Source organism: Diadema setosum, chromosome 4 (assembly GCF_964275005.1).
Source record: "Diadema setosum chromosome 4, eeDiaSeto1, whole genome shotgun sequence".
Lineage (NCBI taxonomy): Eukaryota > Metazoa > Echinodermata > Echinoidea > Diadematoida > Diadematidae > Diadema > Diadema setosum.
This window is the reverse complement of record NC_092688.1, coordinates 2,272,592-2,290,929: the sequence shown is the minus strand read 5'-3', so window position 1 is coordinate 2,290,929 and position 18,338 is coordinate 2,272,592. Positions and strand designations below refer to the sequence as shown.

General features: G+C 37.9%; 1 protein-coding gene across 1 annotated transcript in view; it reads left to right on the top strand.

The window, feature by feature from the left end:
- The window catches only part of LOC140227516 (uncharacterized), a 31,276-nt gene extending 18,202 nt beyond the window's left edge, over positions 1 to 13,074 (top strand). The window contains exons 3-6 of the mRNA XM_072307917.1: positions 5,326 to 5,432; positions 8,511 to 8,648; positions 9,106 to 9,302; positions 9,926 to 13,074. Of these exons, the coding sequence (XP_072164018.1) occupies positions 5,326 to 5,432; positions 8,511 to 8,648; positions 9,106 to 9,302; positions 9,926 to 9,996 (513 nt within the window). The 3' untranslated portion in view covers positions 9,997 to 13,074. The remainder of the gene's footprint in view (positions 1 to 5,325; positions 5,433 to 8,510; positions 8,649 to 9,105; positions 9,303 to 9,925) is intronic.
- Positions 13,075 to 18,338: the final 5,264 nt, after the last annotated feature.

Below are 18,338 nucleotides of genomic sequence, written 5' to 3'. Positions count from 1 at the left end.
CCGGTAGTGTAGAGGGTGCTGTTGATGATACTGCCGATCACCGTTAGCATTGATACGAAGATTGCTGAAGTTGAGCTGTCATCAAGAGTAAAGGGCGTAGGTGTTGCTAAGTAACGTTGCCTTCGTTGTCTTCTCTGCGCATCGCGCAGTCTGTAGTAATGCCAGGGTGCGTGCATATGTGCTTCTTATTATGACGTCACAAAAGAAGTTTGCTACAGCTGTCATCCCCCTCAGCCGAATCATGAGCCCCACTGACTACAGTGGATCGGATTTCTTCGCACTCGGGGGAAGTAGGCTAAAGCGTAAGCGCCAAAGAGAAGTCGATAGCGTAGGTCTCTATAGGCAACTTGCGCCGTGCGCCCGAGTACTCATTTGACTAACACACCGGGACCAGGCACCTTTAAAATGTATCTGTTTCTTTCACACTGAAGACTTATGAATGCAATGTATCATGTTCGAAACAATTATATATTTTTTTTTATTTGGTATCTGTTTGTTGTTTGATATTTTCTTCTCTGTTGTCATGTTTGTACTTGTATAGGCCTATATCTTTTCATTTTGTTGAAATGCCATGAGCACCAAAAGGTAGACCTGTGCGCTATACAAGTAGCCACCATTATTATCATTGTTACATTTTGATAATAGCTCAGTTGCCAAGAAAGTTGGATGTTACCTGTAAATGTTTATTTGAAAAAAGATGTGGGCCATGGACACAACCCTATTCCCACCCTCGACATTTCGCGTGATTATTCCACAACGCGTGATGCTTTGCCGCGACATTTTATGACTTTTTTCTTTCAAGTATCGTGCAGCTTTTGAGACCAAATTTGTCGCTCCCGGGCATACCATTTTGAAGCCACACCCCTTTGAAAAAATTACGTTGACCCAAAAATTGCTCAAAAATCTGATTTTGTGTACAAATCCAGTGTTAATTGTGTTTTTGCAACTAATTCATATAAAAATAAATATTTTTTACTTTCAATGGCTGATGATTTATTTTAGCCTGATTATGCTTTAAAAAGTTTCTGCTACAAATTTCAACAAAAAAAAAAAACAGAAGTAAAAAACAAAGAAATACACAAGAAATTCAATAAACAATAAAATACATAGAAATGATCATGAAGCTGAATTTTTGCTTCAATATTATTGTTGAGGATATTGAAAAGAATATGTTCACCAAAAATTAGAAGTCTTGGAGCTTTATTTTGTTTATTAATAGGCAAAAAATATGTTTGCATTAATTAGCATAAATTAATTAATATAAAATACATAAATTAAAATTTGAAAAATCTAACTACAGTTGAACCTCTATTATCCGGCCTCCCTTTATCCGGATCTCTCTATTATCCAGACGCAATCTCGCCGTGATTTTTTTATCTTTTTTTAATAATTACGGGAGGAAAGGGGGATTCTCAACTCCTTGAGAACTCCTACACAAACACACATGAATTACATATACTTGATACATTTCTTAATAATTATTAAGGTAAGTCATCCCAAGAATTTATAAAAGAAAATGATTTCATTCTTGCAAACACGAACCTCTATTTTGGGGTCTGTTACTGAGTGTAACAATGAAAAGGTTGCAGTATACACATTACTACATGTGGTACTACCATGGAGCTACTTCTTAGCTCCATGGTACTACAATGGGCTACATCAGTACATGTGTATGTATAATATGTACATGTATAAAGCATTGAGTCTCCCGTATCCGGCCAAATCCCTTATCCGGATGAGCCCCGGTCCCGACTTGTCCGGATACGAGAGGTTCAACTGTATACTGTCTTGTAGATTACATTGGCCTCTAACTTAGTGCAAATTTTCGCAAGGATCGTGCGATCCACAACCGAGATCTGATGGGTGGGGGGGGGGGGGGGGGCAAAAAGCCCCCCTGGTGGTTTCAAGTCCCTCAAAAAAGCCTGGTAGGATTAGGGTTAAGGGCAGCAGTCAAAGGTCAAGTAAAATGCTCAAATTCCCAAATACTTGCTCCCTGAAACAATTCAGCCATCCAAACGAAATTTGTTTCAAGGAATGTACACTTACAACATGTGTACATTTATGTATTAACACTGAACACATCAGGGTTGTGCCATCAAACTTTCAAGTATGTCATTTTAGTTTTTCACTAATCATGTGAAACTGTCATCTCCCATTGTCAAGATGTACAACGGACCTATTGCAGGTCTGCCAACATTCCCGCATCCAAATCAGGGAGATTCCACACAGCAATCAGGGAGATATCTGTGTGTTACATGCATTTCAATGGGTGAAAATAATTCCCAAATCAGGGAGATTTTAATATTCTCTCAGACATGAACAGATTTTGGCATTTTCAGGGAGACTCTGTAGAATCAGGGAGACTTGGCAGCTCTGCTATTGGAGAATAATGTGATAGTATGGCATTCATACCCGTCGCCATAGTGACATTTCTAGACCTGTGTGTTTTTTTCAATATTTTAATGATTTTGCATTGTCAAAAACTTTAGTACATGTACTGTAGTTCCAAGACCTCTGATTTAATATCAAAGCTGCAAGTGTAAACAAGAGTGGGCTTTATATCATATAGAACCCAAACCCAGCTACCACACATACACTATGTGAACCATCTGCAGGGATCTTCAAGTCTGAAGTAGGCAGATCATTTATGTGATGATTTGTCTCATGGAGAAAGAAAACAAACATTGTAGGATAAAATTATTTTCTTCCGTAGGGAAATGCTTTCTCATGTGTATCTTAAAGTACATTGTGTATATCAAGAGGAGTACGCTTGTTGGCTCTTCTCTCCTCTTTCTATAGAGTTTTATATTGCTGGAAAAAAAAAGGAAATAAAACGAGGCCAGAAGGGAGAAAAAAAAATATCAGTCATCTTTAATACCCAAAGTGTATAATGTATAAGTGGAGCATACGAACTAGACAAACTGAGCTCTCACAATGAATACACTTGTGTCAGCATTGCCCACATTCACATTCTTGTGAAAAATGTGCTAAATCAGGGAATAATTTTCCTTCTCGAAATTGAATAGCAATTTTTGTCGATGGACATACATTTCACCAAAATGGTATACAAGTCTATGTAATGAAACTGCTATGCAAATTACATTTTGTATAGCAGTCATACCAAAATGCATAGCAAATTGCTATGCGATACCAGGAAAATTATTTCGTGTAAATAGATTTTTTAGATTATATTTTTGGATTATTTTAAAAGTAACAATTATTTCTTACATGGTGTACGTATGTCAGTTTCTTTGCTTGTTGAACTGAAAATTATTCATGGAGTCATGTACAATTGTAGTAGAGCAAACCTGTAAATTGTTATCCATGTGATTTTCTCCTGTAGTGTTATCAATAACTGAAATTAAATTTATGCATAACAGAATGTATAACATACACATGTGCATGTATGTACATGTATTGTACCTAAATATATAACAAAGGATCTGGTAGTCGCTTTATGTTAACCCTAACTTACCTGGGGGGGGGGGGGCATAATGCCCCCCCCCCCCCTCGACACTTCGTGTGACATCTCCGCAACGCGAGAACGCATCCACATGGCGATTCATGACAATTTACCTTGAAGCCTTGTGCAACTTTTAAGACCAAATTTACGACCTCCGTGTATGCGGTTTCGAAGTTACGCAACATTGTGTAAAGTGCATGTCAGACTGAAAATTGCTCAAAAATGTGATTTTGTGTACAAAACCAATGCAAATCAGGTTTCTATCTGAAATTTGTAACTGTATCATTATTTTTACTTTTAGTGATTAAAAACAGTTAATTTTATGTTTCTTATGATTGAAATAGTGTTGCCAATGATTCTCATTGAAAAAACAAACAAAAAGTAGAAAAACAAGGAAATACATAAGAAATTATAAAAACAATAAAATACATAAGAAATTAAAATTGATACCAATTTTTTTTTTGACCTAAATTAAATCAGAATCCTGCAAAGAGTCCTCAAGCAAAAAATTTTGAAGTTTGGAGGTTTTATTTAATGATTTCCAGTCAAATTCTAATTTTATGCATAAATTAACATAATTAATTCACGTAAAATAAAATAAAGCGATTTATTAAAATTTAACAACACAGCCCTATTGTAGATTGCGTCATGAGTGATGTGTGTGCCAATTTTTGTAAAGAATGCGCGAATCGCGGCTGATCATAAGGGGGGGCCATCATGCCCCCCCCCCCCCCCCCTCCCGCAGGACTGTAAGCTCACAAAATAGCCCAGGTAAGTTAGGGTCAAGGCTAGCTGGAAGTATTTGTCGTCTATACAATGTAATAGGTGTAAAATAGGTGTTACACACACACACACACACACACACATGCACACACATCCCACTTTTGATCTTTAGTAGTTCAAAAACTATATCAGATAACACTGGCATTGATATGAGCAATAGGTGAATATTGTTCAATTTTCTTGGAGTTATGAATTTAAAAATGAAAGCATAAATCAGTTTCATTAAATTCAAGATTCATTTTTAATTTAGACTTTTAACCTTGCACAGGGGTTAGTTGGTGTGTATGGGAGTGTGTGGTTAACACCCAGACAATGGCTAGGGTTTGAATGCTTTAATGACAAATTCCGCTATATCAGCAAGTCTTTATTCATCCTGAAATGTAGTTTATGCAAGCACATGGAAACGTGTGCTTACTTTTTTCATGTGCATGCATTTTACCCTTTACTATGAATTCAGACTCGCTGGGCCCAGGGCTGTCCATTATGAATTATTAATAAAGCATTCATGTGCCTCGGAGCAAGGGACCAAAAGCCTAGTCAGCAGAGCTCTGAAAAGGTGGTATTCATGCCTGTTGTTTGGCTCATTGTTAACACACACTTACACACATCATGTACAGAGGGTTGAAATTTTACCAAAATCTGGAACCTAACTTTAACATTAATCATGGATTTAATGAAACTGATTTTCAAATGTCTTCATATTCAAATCACTTCCAACTTAATTGTACACTATTCAGCTATTAACTCACATCGATGACACTGTCATCTGATGTACAATTTAGTGTACGGTATGCAAACTACAGTTGTACATTAACCCGTTGAGGATAGGTCCTGAGTATACTCGGGCAGGGGTCTATGGGAAATGCGTGTTGTAGCAAAATCAGTCCATCCTCAACGGGTTAAGGATCAAAATCGGGAATTTTTTTTTTTCGTAACACCTAGTGTAAAATGTACACAATGTAATGTAGATGTATTGTATGTATCTGTCAATGTATACATTTACATGATTGTCGTCATAGATAGACAAGATCGGAGTGAGAGTCTCACCACAGATTTCATTCTTCTCTATACCCTACCAGATTGAACAGGAGCTGACAGAGATCTGCAACGACATCCTATCTCTGCTCGAGAGGTTTCTGATTCCCAATGCCAAACTGCCAGAGTCCAGGGTTTTCTACCACAAAATGTGAGTACCTCAAAACCTCGCTGGATTGACACTCTGTTGATACAATACTAAAAGAGATCATTCATCAATGAATGTATTGTTTGTTTTTTAAGTGTTTTAACCAGAAGTTATTAAAGATTAATCTGAATTGCTTAAAGTATTTAGCCATGTTTGTTTGTGTGTTTTTTGTTTTGTTTTTTGTTTGTTTGTTTGTTTGATTGTTCCTTGTTGTTAAGTTCAGAATAATGTGGTAATACTAATGCTTAGATTTGGGTCATCAAGATTGTTAACAATGTCCAAAAAATGTGAGATTAAAAATTTCAAGATGTGTCATGTGACAACTGAGTTAAATGATGACAAGTGGACAATTAAAAGAAAACTGAAAACACCGATCTCTTTCAAATTTAAACAGCGTGTTTGTTTCCAGTCATGTAGTCCACCTTTTATATTAATCTCAACTGACGTTTTATTTCTGTGCATTTTGATATGACTGTGATACAAAATTTCATTTGTGTAGCAATTTCATTACACAGAACTGTACACCATTTTGTTCAAAATATGTGTGTCCAACAGGAGTTGCTATTCAATTTTTTAAGGCCCTGTCACACCTTTCCTGGCAAGATACGCGGGCTTGTTGCACTTAAGGATTTTGCAGCACGCAGGAGAATTTTCTGCGTGCGGACAAGGATGTTGGCGAGTTTCGCATTTCCGTCTTGCCTGCTAGACATGTGCTACCTACCTGCAACTTGCGTGTATTCTGTGTGACCTGCGTGAGAACTTTGAAATCGATCAGTTTTCAGTTACAAGCGACATAAGGGGACTGCGAAGTACCTACCGTACAGCTGTGAAGTACCTTCGGGAGAGTTGCCTGCGAGTTGCTGCCACTAAGGGCCTCCTGCTGGTGTTCTGAGCGTACCTTTGTGGGCAAACCCCTGCGATTCACCCAGAACAAGTTTTGAGCATGCTCAAGGCCCTGTCATACCATGTCTGGGGAAGCCTTGCGGGAATTTTTTTGCTACCCGGAGGTCCCTGCAGTTGGCCTGCACCTGACAGTACCAAGCACGTATCTCGTCTGTAGTGGCCCAGAGGTGCGCACGCAAGTTTGATTTACGTGCAGCCAAGTTTTGATCATGACCAAAACTTTTTTTTTTTTTTTTGCCCGCAGAAGTCCACACAGAACACCAGTAGGAGACCCGTAGCTGCCACAAGTCACAGGCAGTTGACCCGCGTGAAGCACGTAGGAAAGGTGTGACAGGCCCTTGAAATTAAATTATTCCCTGTATATTAACATGTTAGGCAATCTGAACAAAGTTGTGTATAAAAACAGTAATAAGCAATCGGAGAAAGTTAAGCCCGCTGCACGCTATACGATCCGACCGGTCGTATGACCTTAAGACCGGAAGTGTGACATCACCAGTCTTGCCAGTTTCCAGTCGTACGACTGGGTCTTAGCGCCGGTTGTAGAGATTTGACATGTTGAACTTCCACAACCAGTCATGGGCTTTCAGCCAATCAAGATATATACAAGCGCGTGTATGTGCGCTTAATACTCATTTGTAAAATTTACTAAAGACAAAACAGTCATTAGCCTACTCTTAAGGTCAGGTTGTAAAGTGTGTGTTGGCAGGTCGTAGGACTGGGTCTCATGGGTCTTAAGGTCATATAGTTGTTAGTCGTATAGTGTGAGGTGGGCTTTATGCTGCATAGTGCTTTATGTGACCCCACCCTTGCATAGCCTGTACTCAATGACCCGAATTCACGAAGGTGGTACAAATGAAACCATGGTTTAAACCATGGACAAAAACCATGGAGCGCCAAATGTCGCATGGAATATTTCGTTACGAAATCAGTCATTTCGTCGATGAAATGATTATTTTGTAACGAAATGACAACATTTTGTAACTAAATGAACATTTCGTGAAAGAAATGATAATTTCGTTAACGAAACGGTCATTTTGTCGACGAAATGACCAATTTCGTAACGAAATATTCCGTGCGACACTTGGCGCTCCATGGTTTTTGTCCATGGTTTAAACCATGGTTTCATTTGTACCACCTTCGTGAATTCGGGCCATTGAGCTGAATCTCCATTCTTCCTCTTGAGTGTTTTTTAGGTTGTTGTGTAACTATTACACAAGAGCATTAGGTGAATTGTAGAGCATACTAGCAGTCCATAACGACGTAACAAAATGAGAAGTGGTGGGGGGGGGGGGGGGGGCAGAGAATTGGTGGGATGTACTTGATACCTTACCAGGAATAATTCAGGCATGCAGCTGTGATGAGTCATGTAAGTTCTCCGTTACTCAGTTATCGTCATGTGGTCAGAGTGTATGCCCAGAGTTTGTCCTACTTTCTTGAATAGTGTGCATGACTAGAATGTAGATAGAGGGAGCATTACAATATAGTCAGCATGGTCACTTACCAATACTACTTTAACTGTTTTCATATTAAATCCTGAGTTCGGGTAATGTTAAAAGTAGGTCAGTTTTGGACATTCCCCCCCCCCCCCCCACACCATTGACTAAGAGCTAAAGAATATCCCTCAGTCATTCCAAGAGCTGCAGATATAAAGCAGTGAACAGTGACCTTTAAGTTTCAAAGTCCCCTTAGAGAATTAAAAAAAAAAAAAATATTAGCTTGAAAGGAATGACTTTCAAGTGTAGTCTTTTTTCTTATTAGACTAGATGGAGGTTGTTCAGAGTAGTGTGTCATTGACCAGATTCTTAGAATATTGAGAAGGTTGAACTGATCCACTCCATTACTGCACACTGCATGTTTCGTTAGACATTTACCCTGTTGAGGCCAGTTTGATTTTGCTACACGCATTTCCCATAGATGCCTGCCCGAGTATACTCGGACTCGTCCTCAACAGGTTAGGGATCCTCTTGGAATAGAGACTGTAGCTTTTGTTTGTGAGGCTGAGCTTCAGAATATTTATCACTGGAAAAAAAAAAAAAAAAAGGAGTTAAGAAACAACAGCAGAGCATTATCCACACTCTGCACACTGCATAATAAATCTACAACTGTCTGAAATGTGTGTGTTTCTTTCTTTTTACCATCTTTTTGTTTTTGTCTTTTGTTTCTTTACCCCTTCTGCAGGATGGGAGACTACCATCGCTACTTGGCTGAATTTTCCAAGTCTGATGCACGCAAGTGTGCGTCTGACTCCAGTTTAGGTGCATACAAGAAGGCCAATGAGATCGCTTCATTAGAACTGCAGCCTACTCACCCAATCAGGTGTGCAGATTGTCAAAGTGAAAAGAGTGGGGGATGGAGTCTTCAGGCATTCATAGTATCACACGTACTCGCACACTCTCAATTTACATAGAATCACCATGATGGCATGCGCATGCACAATGATTTATCCAGAACAGTTTGTTTACAGCAGTCCTGATTGCATATTCATGTGGCATCTAAATTTTCATCCTTTCTTCTTCAGTAACCAATCAGAAATAAGAAAGGAAGACTAATATGAATATTCAATACTTTTCTCTTGAATGTAGGAGGATGGTGACCAGCAATTCGCCCTAAACCATTATTAAGTCCCCTAATAAAAGTGACAATTTAGATCTTTCATGAGCATTGACAATTACGCAAATAATGTAAAATCTGATATCTTTTCCCTCTTGAGTAGTAATCACTTTGCTTTAGGTGTTGTAATAGTTTCTGTGTGACCATGTTCATGTGCCTTCAGGTTGGGCCTGGCACTGAACTTCAGCGTGTTCTACTACGAGATCCTGTCCTCGCCCGACCGTGCCTGCCGCCTGGCCAAGGCAGCCTTCGATGATGCCATTGCTGAACTCGACAACCTGAGCGAAGATAGCTACAAGGACTCCACGCTAATCATGCAGCTTCTGAGGGACAATCTGACGCTGTGGACATCTGATATGCGTGAGTAAACTAGCAAGTGTAGGGTGCTGATATAGTGTGTGGATGTGCCTTCTTTTTCTATGTCTTTGCATGAGCTGAGGTTGCTACGAAATGTGAAATATTTTGTGCTTAACATGTTTTCATGGAGCAGTGATGTTAGTGTGCTCTGCAAATATGCTGATTAGATAAAATTATAATGTCAGCACTTCACAGCTCGTCCATAGTACACAGTCCGTATTTCAATAATGTTCTTCATTGATGATTCAGAAGTCTACATCCTGTTTGAAATGTTGTCATTGTTAGGCAATTTCAATATTATCATTTTAATATGAAGGAATTTCAAGTTGGTATTTTTTTAAAAAGGAAGGTTTTTTTTTATACTGTTTTATTGTCTCTTTTTGCAGTATTTTAGGCTGTTCTTGTTTTGTTTTGCTCTTTTTGTTGTTGAATATACTGCAGATTCCATGGAAAATACTCTTTTCTTTTCTTCCCCAAATTGTATTACTACACATGTCTGTTGCTAGAGAGGTAAAAATTTTTCAGTGAGAAGTGCCTTTTCAGCCCTTAGAATGCTACAGTGCTGCTTACAAGGTTGGCATCCCTGAATTAATCCTTTGCCCTTGTCTCTCCTTTGTTGTGTCTAGAATCAAATAAGGATGACAAGGCAGAGCCAGAGGTAGAGGACCTGGAAGAACAGGGGCAGGAGGCTTCTTAATCAACGGTGGAGGGTCCAGGATCGCTCCTCAGATCCAACCTGGCACAGATAGAAGGGACATGTTACAGTGCAGTTGTGTGTTTCTTGTTTCACTATCATACTACTAATCAACTTCATTATTTTTACCTCCTTTCTGTGTATCGGCACACTTCATTTTAATATTCTCACTCTTAAAACACAAAAGAACGTCACGAAAGACAAAATAAAGACATGCAAGGAAAAAAATCGCTAAAATGCACTTGTTTAGGTTTTATCGGTAGAAATGAAATAATTTATTGAGTGTTGTGTGGATTATTAGTGGTAGATGTTCAGAGAACCAAGTTGTCAAAACAGCACATATTTATAATAAAACATCAAGGAAGAGATACTTCGCCATGCACTATAGTCATCATAAGATAATAGACGTCTATGATTGTGTGATATATCCACTTGAAACTTAATGTATACATATATTGTGTAAGATATTGTAACTTTTTTGAGCTTCGTATAAACCTGTTAGGCAGAGCAAAAGCAACATTTAGACAAAAAAAAAAAAGCCAAAAAAAAAGAAAAAAAAAAGAATGTGTATATATTTAGTCTCATTAATCAGCTGTTCCATCTGTTCTCGCCTATGCTTCTATTGCGCTAGTATTGAAACGGCTAGGCTAGCTTTGTCAATGCAGAAGTATTGTATCTTCTCTCTCTCTCTCTGTTTTGTATGCGTTTCCATTGTTTTTTTCGTGTCACTGGGGAGAGATGATGTCGAGCGAGTTGGGACTCAACCTGGGTTGAATTTGTTGTGTAATGCTTTCTTTCCAATCTGGCGTGTTTCTTTGAGCCGCGACCGGTGTGCGTCTCCGATGAGTTGAGACTACAAATGCCACGTGATTCTGTGAATTTGACCGCTCCACAGTTGGAACTTTTTGCACCAGTTTCACTCGATTCCACACTCATAAGTGCCAGTTGATTTTTTTTTTTTTGCGTTCTTTTAATGAAATCGAGCTTCTGTGAATAATGTGATATTTTAAGGATTTTTAGTTACTGTTTTTGTTTTGTCGATTCTGCACTTCAACATAAATGCTGTCATTGTAGATAACGGGTGACTGTGGCGTTTTAGATATGTTACACAAGAATGCAAAAACTAAAGTGCATTTATTTGCTTCACATCTTGACAGAAGATGGTTCCCAGAATGTTTTTTGGTACGCACTGTTCCCCCCCCCCCCAACACCTTCCACCCCTTGTAAATGAAGAGAAAAAGCTGTGAAACTATCCATGAAGATATTTGTGAATAGATAGTGCCAGTGGGAGATCACATACTTTGTTATACTTTAATAAGCTTGATGTCTCAAGAAGAAAAAAAAAAGTGGCTGGGAATATTCTGTAAATCATTCTATTAAAATAAAAGAAAAGAAAAAGATGAACTGAATGCTTGCATTGTACTGACTTAATGCAGTACGTGTATGGTGATATATATTCCCACACACACATACTCACACTCTCGTATAGAAAGAGCTGGCATGTATATTTGAGCCACTGGCTGGCAGATGTCTCCAGTGAGCAAAGAAGGAAAAAAAAAATATGGTAAAGTTGTACAAATTCAGTGTACGCAAAGAGTGCAGGCTGGAGGGAAATAAGCAGAATTATCAGAGATACTTATTGTTGTGTGGTTTAGAAAGCAGCAAATACACACTAGACCAAGCCATTGTTTCTGCAGACAGAAAATTAGTTTGCTATATGAAATAATCAAAAGTTTGATATTAGCACAAATGGTGTACTGGTACATGCTCTTTATGCGTGTGGTCCTGTCCAGGAATGTGGATTTAGTGTTTTATATAGACATATTATGTTGTAATGGCGCAATCAGACACAGCATAAGCATAATGAAGGAATTTGCAAGGTACATTGTTGTATGAATTCAATTTCCTAAGTGCTTAGTCCGATCTATGGTTTGTGATGATATACAAATATGCCTACCAAAATGGGGAAAAAATACAATGGAACATTTCCTTAAGAGGTGTGTTCTGGGTTTTTTTTTCCCCCTCTCTCTCAAAACAATTCCTCAAATTTGCCGCAGCATAACAGTATCCACTGAATACGAAGCTCAAGCATATTGGACGAAAGTTGAAATTGTACTTGGGAACATGTACGACATTACACAGTGTTTGTTTTAGATAACAAAAAAAAAAAAAAGAAAAATGAAAAAAAAAAATATATGTGTTAGTTTGACCTGTGTGCAGAAAGTAATGATTGCTGTTTCATCACTGTAATGAAGATGTTTTTTGTCTATATATTCTCTCTTCTCTACTTATATGGAAATGAGAAAATTGGCTGATTCTCTTCATGTAATCATTGTGAAGACGAGAGGAAATGTCGCAGAATGTTCAGCAAATACAGGTTTATGACTTGGTGATAAAGCTTGTCTGTCTTTTTTTTTTTTGTGCTCCTATTTTTTTTTTTTTTTTGGTCATGGTTTCATGGTAACTTCCAAGACCAGAATTGCTTGAAGGGATCATCTTTTTTTTTTTCTTCTTCTTCTTTTTCTTTTTCATCTTTATGCTGGTTGTGACTTATGGAAGAATGACGAGTTTATTCAAGCTGTAGGAGCAAATACTCACTGAATTTGATACATTTGTGATTCCAGAACAGCTGAGAGAGTTGTTTGTGAATTAATTCCACAGAGAGAGAGAAAAAATAAGCCACATTAAGTAGCAATCTTTAGGTCAGGGCTCTTGTTCAGGTCTCAGAAACAAACAGACAAAGGATGGGGGCTATTGGATTTTAATTCACTGTAGATTAAGGTAATACAGTGTACCAGCTTAAATGTTTATGTACTTGATACATACAAAGTGTAGAATTGATGTCTATTATGCTTATGGTGAAGCGAAAAAAAAAAAAGACAATAAGTGGCAGTTTTGGAGCTCCGATTGTAGTAACCGTCTTAGACTAAATCTAGTTTTGCACAGTTTACATTGATTACAGAGAGGATGTAAGGACAAAAGACAGCAACACCTGGTTTGCTATAGTAAATCACCATCAGCTGTTGGTACAATAACTACCACAATAAAAGACGGACTTTGATTCTCAATGTCTCCCCATAATACATCTCGTGCTGGCCTCATGTTTCTGGGCCGCTGGCCCCATCTTTCTGCCTTGCTGGTCAGTGTTCACAAAGGTGGTGTGAATTTAGTACAGGGTTTATGCCAATTTCTTGTGGGTAAATGCATGTAGAAGATTGTGTAACCAGCATCAATAACTGTGCGTTGATATGCGCATGTGAAAGGTATGCATATTTCACGCTTGTTTTAATAGTCCATGGACTAAATTTGAGCCAGGTTGTTGATTAACACCACCTTTGTGAATACGGGCCACTGTGTCCAGTGATTAATTGCGAGTGAATTCATACGGGTGTGTATGTGAGGCTTATGGACAAGTTTAGCTAGGCTGCATGTTTGTGTGGAGGGACCGTAGAAGGCATACAGTGGCACATCTCTGCCCCCACACTGGCAAAACATCACTCGTACATTGACATTGTTGTAATGTACATCTCTACTTCTCAAAGGAGTAAGATTTTAGACTGCCATTGCTGTCGGGTATTGCAAGACCTCCCCTTCCCGTTGTCATTTTTGCCTGTGTTCAGACTAAGCATTCATCACTTTAAATATTCACATTTGATCAGCATTCTTATCAAAGGGTAGTGTGAATGCAGGTATGGCAATGGGGGTGGGAGCTTCAGAGGGGTATGGCTTATATGCACTGTTTAGATGTTGGGTTGTATGAGATGGTTCCATGATATTTGCTCCTGGGACACCTGCCCCCATGAAATATCTGCATGCTAAGCCCAACAAATTCTACCCACAAACATAACCCTAATCCTAATCCTCGTATCAAACTAAACCCAAAACCCAATCACAACCCTAACCCTAACCCAAGTCCTTGGAGAAAATAAGACCTGAGCAATTGTTGCAGGAGTAAATGTCATGTCACCATGTGGGCTATGTTCTTTATTGGTGTGAATGTGAGTGTATGAGTTTGGTTGTTTGGGTATGGAGAAAAGGAGATGGGGGTGGGGGAAGGATTTGTCAAAGATGTATTATGTTCCATTGAGTGACAATGGAAGGGTCTACATCAGGGTGTAATTTTAGAGTTTAAAAAAAAGTTTTGGTGAATTAAAATGAAGGGAACAACATACACGGTCACCATGGAGCATGACTAACTGCATCCAAGATTCACCTTTAAGTTTAATATACAAGGATCAATAATACTGAGTAAAATCTCTGCATGGATTAAATATTTAACGGGGACCTCGGCTCGGCTTCCGAGTTTACTATTAAATAGACCGACATACAAATGTAAGACTGCATGTTTGTTTCACAGAAATTGAATGTGTACAAAAGTTTGGAACATGTCCCCATGGCACAATGCACAAGTAGCCAATGAGGTGTAAAGTTTTTTTCTCACACTTACACACAGTGCTTTCACAGTCTGGGACCAGTGTGGTGATGTGCACAGATGGCAAGAAAAGTTCAGATTGTACTTTTTACAATCAATCGACACTATACGTATTTAATCAAGGGGACACAGTTCATTTAGTAGGCATGTTACTAGTAAAGATATCCACACACTTCTCCACACAAGTCACAGGTGGTCATGGATAGGTTGACAAATTAAGTGTGAGTGAAATTAAATGGTGTGAAATGTTTGCACAAGTGAGTCACCCATCTGGAGGCCATTTCATGAAGCATTTCGTCAGATATTTCGTCTGACAAACTGTTACAAGCTACAGAAATCCTTGCATGTGATTGGCTGACAGCAAATCTATCCGACAAAGTTGTCAGACAAAATGCTTCATGAAATGCCCCCCCCCCCCCCCCCCCGTCTATATGGAGTAATGTCCGTCAATGACTCTCTCTTTTCTCCTCTTCAGTCCATATTCTTCCCCCCCCCCCCCCCCCCGACTTTCCTTGTCCAAGATATATCAACCAATTCTTGTACAGGTGACTCCAGTTACAACAAAGTCTGCGGGACCAGCAGTTTTCTTTTGTTCTATATAGATATCAAAATGTCGTTTCAGCCGAACAAATGAAGTAAATAAAGATATACTCGTATAAGGCCTAGATAATGATTTTAGGACCTGAATTTAAACTTGTAACAAAATTTCTACATCACCACGTTCGTTTTGCTAGGTGGGCACTGTACCTAGTTTTACCACAAATATATATGTGGAGTCAATGAATGGAGAAATGTACATGTAAGTACACCTGTAGAATGTAACAAAGTTTGGGGAAATTTTGACCAATCTGTTCAAGTCATAATTATTTCAAAGTTTTGGTATGAATTCACATGCCATCATTGCAGGAATAGAAGATTACAATTTGTGATGTCACAGAAAGTATAGAAAGGAAAGGGGAAAAAAATTCTACATATTTTAATTTTTCTAGCATAATGAAAGAGCATTTGACTTACCACGTTCAGGAAATTGGGGAAATAATATAACATGTAAAACATATCAGTAACAAGTGGATGGAATGTGTGCTTTTCATAAAATACTTGGATTTATGGAATTCTCTTTAATATCTTTATCTTTGTAAAATGACATCACATAGAGTAGTATTTTGTTTCCTTTTCTTGTGTCTTCTACATTTTACACTGTACAGAGATGCCAACTGTTCCTTTTTCCCCTTTTTTTCAGTATTTAACAGCAGGGTTCAGGAAAAATAATGTTTTTTCCAAATTGGCTGATAACCAGTCAACAGCATGTCATAATAATATAAAGTTATGATAATTTATGGGCCTCCGTCTTCAAATGATGTCCCAATCTTACAAGTTAAAAGGATGGTATAGTATTGGTGGAGAAGAGAAATGGGCTTTTAATTTTTTGCGAGATACCAAGAGACCACTTATGAAATAGTACAGACCATACCATTCAGAGAAATTCAACATTTATTTGATGAAAATTGATTTTGGAATGACTGAAACATCCAAAAACAAAGTAAAACAAAGCGATCGTAATAAAAGGTGGGTCCAACCTCTTATTAGGATCGCTCTGTTTTTAATATCTCAGCCATTTCAAACTAATTTTCATCAAATAAATGTTGAATTCCTCTTGGAATTACATGTTCTTTCATATTTCATGAAAGGTTTCTTATTGTCTCACCAAAAAATGTTAGAAACCCGAAGTTCGGTCTCAACCGAAACTATACGATCCCTTTAAAGCATTTCCCAGACGCTTCAGAGTGCTGCATCACATCAGACCCCAATGCATCAACACGCCATAGTGTACGGGTAGTCTCCATTAAATTCAATTCATTCTCATTTTGTTCTTCATCAGAATATCAAATGAAAATCAAAGAACTCTCAAAATACAATATTTCGCTGGCATTATCTGACAAATGGTACATGTAATCAAACTGTGAACAGTACTCTTGGGTAGTCTGATGAAACAAATCATGTTCTGCCAAATACAATGTATATGGGGGAACCACTGGAGCACATTGCTGGAAAAAAAAAAATGTCTCTCCCACGGCTAATCATGCAAAGTTTCTAAAAATGACCTTGAGCACAACAAATTTTTTCTATAGACAATAACACCAATCCTGAACTGAATGACATTTAATTAAATGAGCAAGCAGCAATAGGCAGAATGCTTTTTCCCCTTTCATGTTTCTTTTTTTTTTTCTCTCTCTCTCTCTCACAATCATACACTAGTATACAACAACAGCTGGTAATGACAACATTAACAGTATTCCTGCACATCACAGAGTTTGTAACTGTACAGAATAATTTAATGGAGACTTTTTCCTCTTTTTTTTCCCTTTTTTACAATTCATTTGCTGTCACAGTATGTTTACAATATTTTTTCAATTTTCCTTTTTTAAATACACTGTATTACAATCATATTTTCAAATGTATTGTACAATATTGATAGAGCATTTCACAACAAAGTTCATTAAGATTGTGGCACTTAAAAAATGTTACCGACATTCACAGGATCGCTTTAAACTGATATATTTACTGTACCTTTCATATGCGTACGTTGAGATACGGCACCGAAATACACCAGTGGCCAACATTTCTACATTATATACCACTACCTGAAAACTAATATACGTTTTTAGTATTATTCTCTAAAATATTGATTATCAGTCATGCTATGATGAAGACATATAATCCCAAGTTCTCTGGAGCGTGTCCAATCACAAAATTCTCTCTCATTTATTTTACATTTTAGTGTCAATTACTGTAAGCCTGACAGTAAATACTGTATCACTCCATCAGTCAAAACGCAATTACCATCCACACTCACACACACACACACACACGATACACACACATATGCACTCATAAAACTGTACATATGTCCATGCATAAACAAACTCTCATATTTCATGCACACACACTCACACACACATTTTAGTCATGCATGCACACAGGCACACACACCTTCAATCATGCTCGACTGTGAACCTCCCTACAATTACTTCTCCCCCTCCCCCCCCCCAAAAAAAAAAAAAAAAAATCTTTCTTCAGTTAAGAAGAGGATACACACAGACAAAGCTTAAAACTGAGGACCATTCATCTGCTGGGCTTGCACTTGGACAGAAGGAAAGTGAAAACTCAAATCCACAATTCAGACAAAGATGAACCAACTGTAAAAATTATTGTGTAAATTCACAGAGAAATACCTAATTTGACCAATTACAGGAATCATAGCATGGTTGTTGGGGATAAATGGTGTGACCAGTTTGCATTCTTGCATTTCTTTCTTTTCTTCTTCTTTTAAGATTTCAGTACTTAGCTGTTCCATGGGCAGACATGCACTGCAGAAGACACGACAAGATTTTTACAGCACTCGTCACAGAGGTTGCACATCACTTCTGAGAAGGAGTGGGAACATAATATGCGAAAGAATAAAAGCACAGTAAGAACAGACTCTTTTTTTTTTTTTTTTTTTTAGGATCATGGTACTTCGAGTGAGAAAATGGACTTGGCTCAACAAAGTTACTTTACATGAGGCAAGGTGTGTAATTATGTGTTTTAACTGTATGGAAGGAAAACAAAGATTTTCTCACATGTAAGATCCAACAAGTGTGTGCGTGTGTGAACATATTTATCACATAAAAACTAGCTTAGATAGAGTTAAGATGAAGTTTAACTACCTGAAATGTTTACCTGAACTCAAAACATCTCAGAAAAAGAACCAACATCACATTCTGTGTTCTTTACATAAAAAATAAATGCACAAACTCCCTTCTGATTATAAACCATGAACAAGTATGAGATACCATAACAACTAATGGATTTCTTGCACAAATTGCAAATTCATGTCACTATCAACAAAAGGGCACTAAAGCCCATCCACACT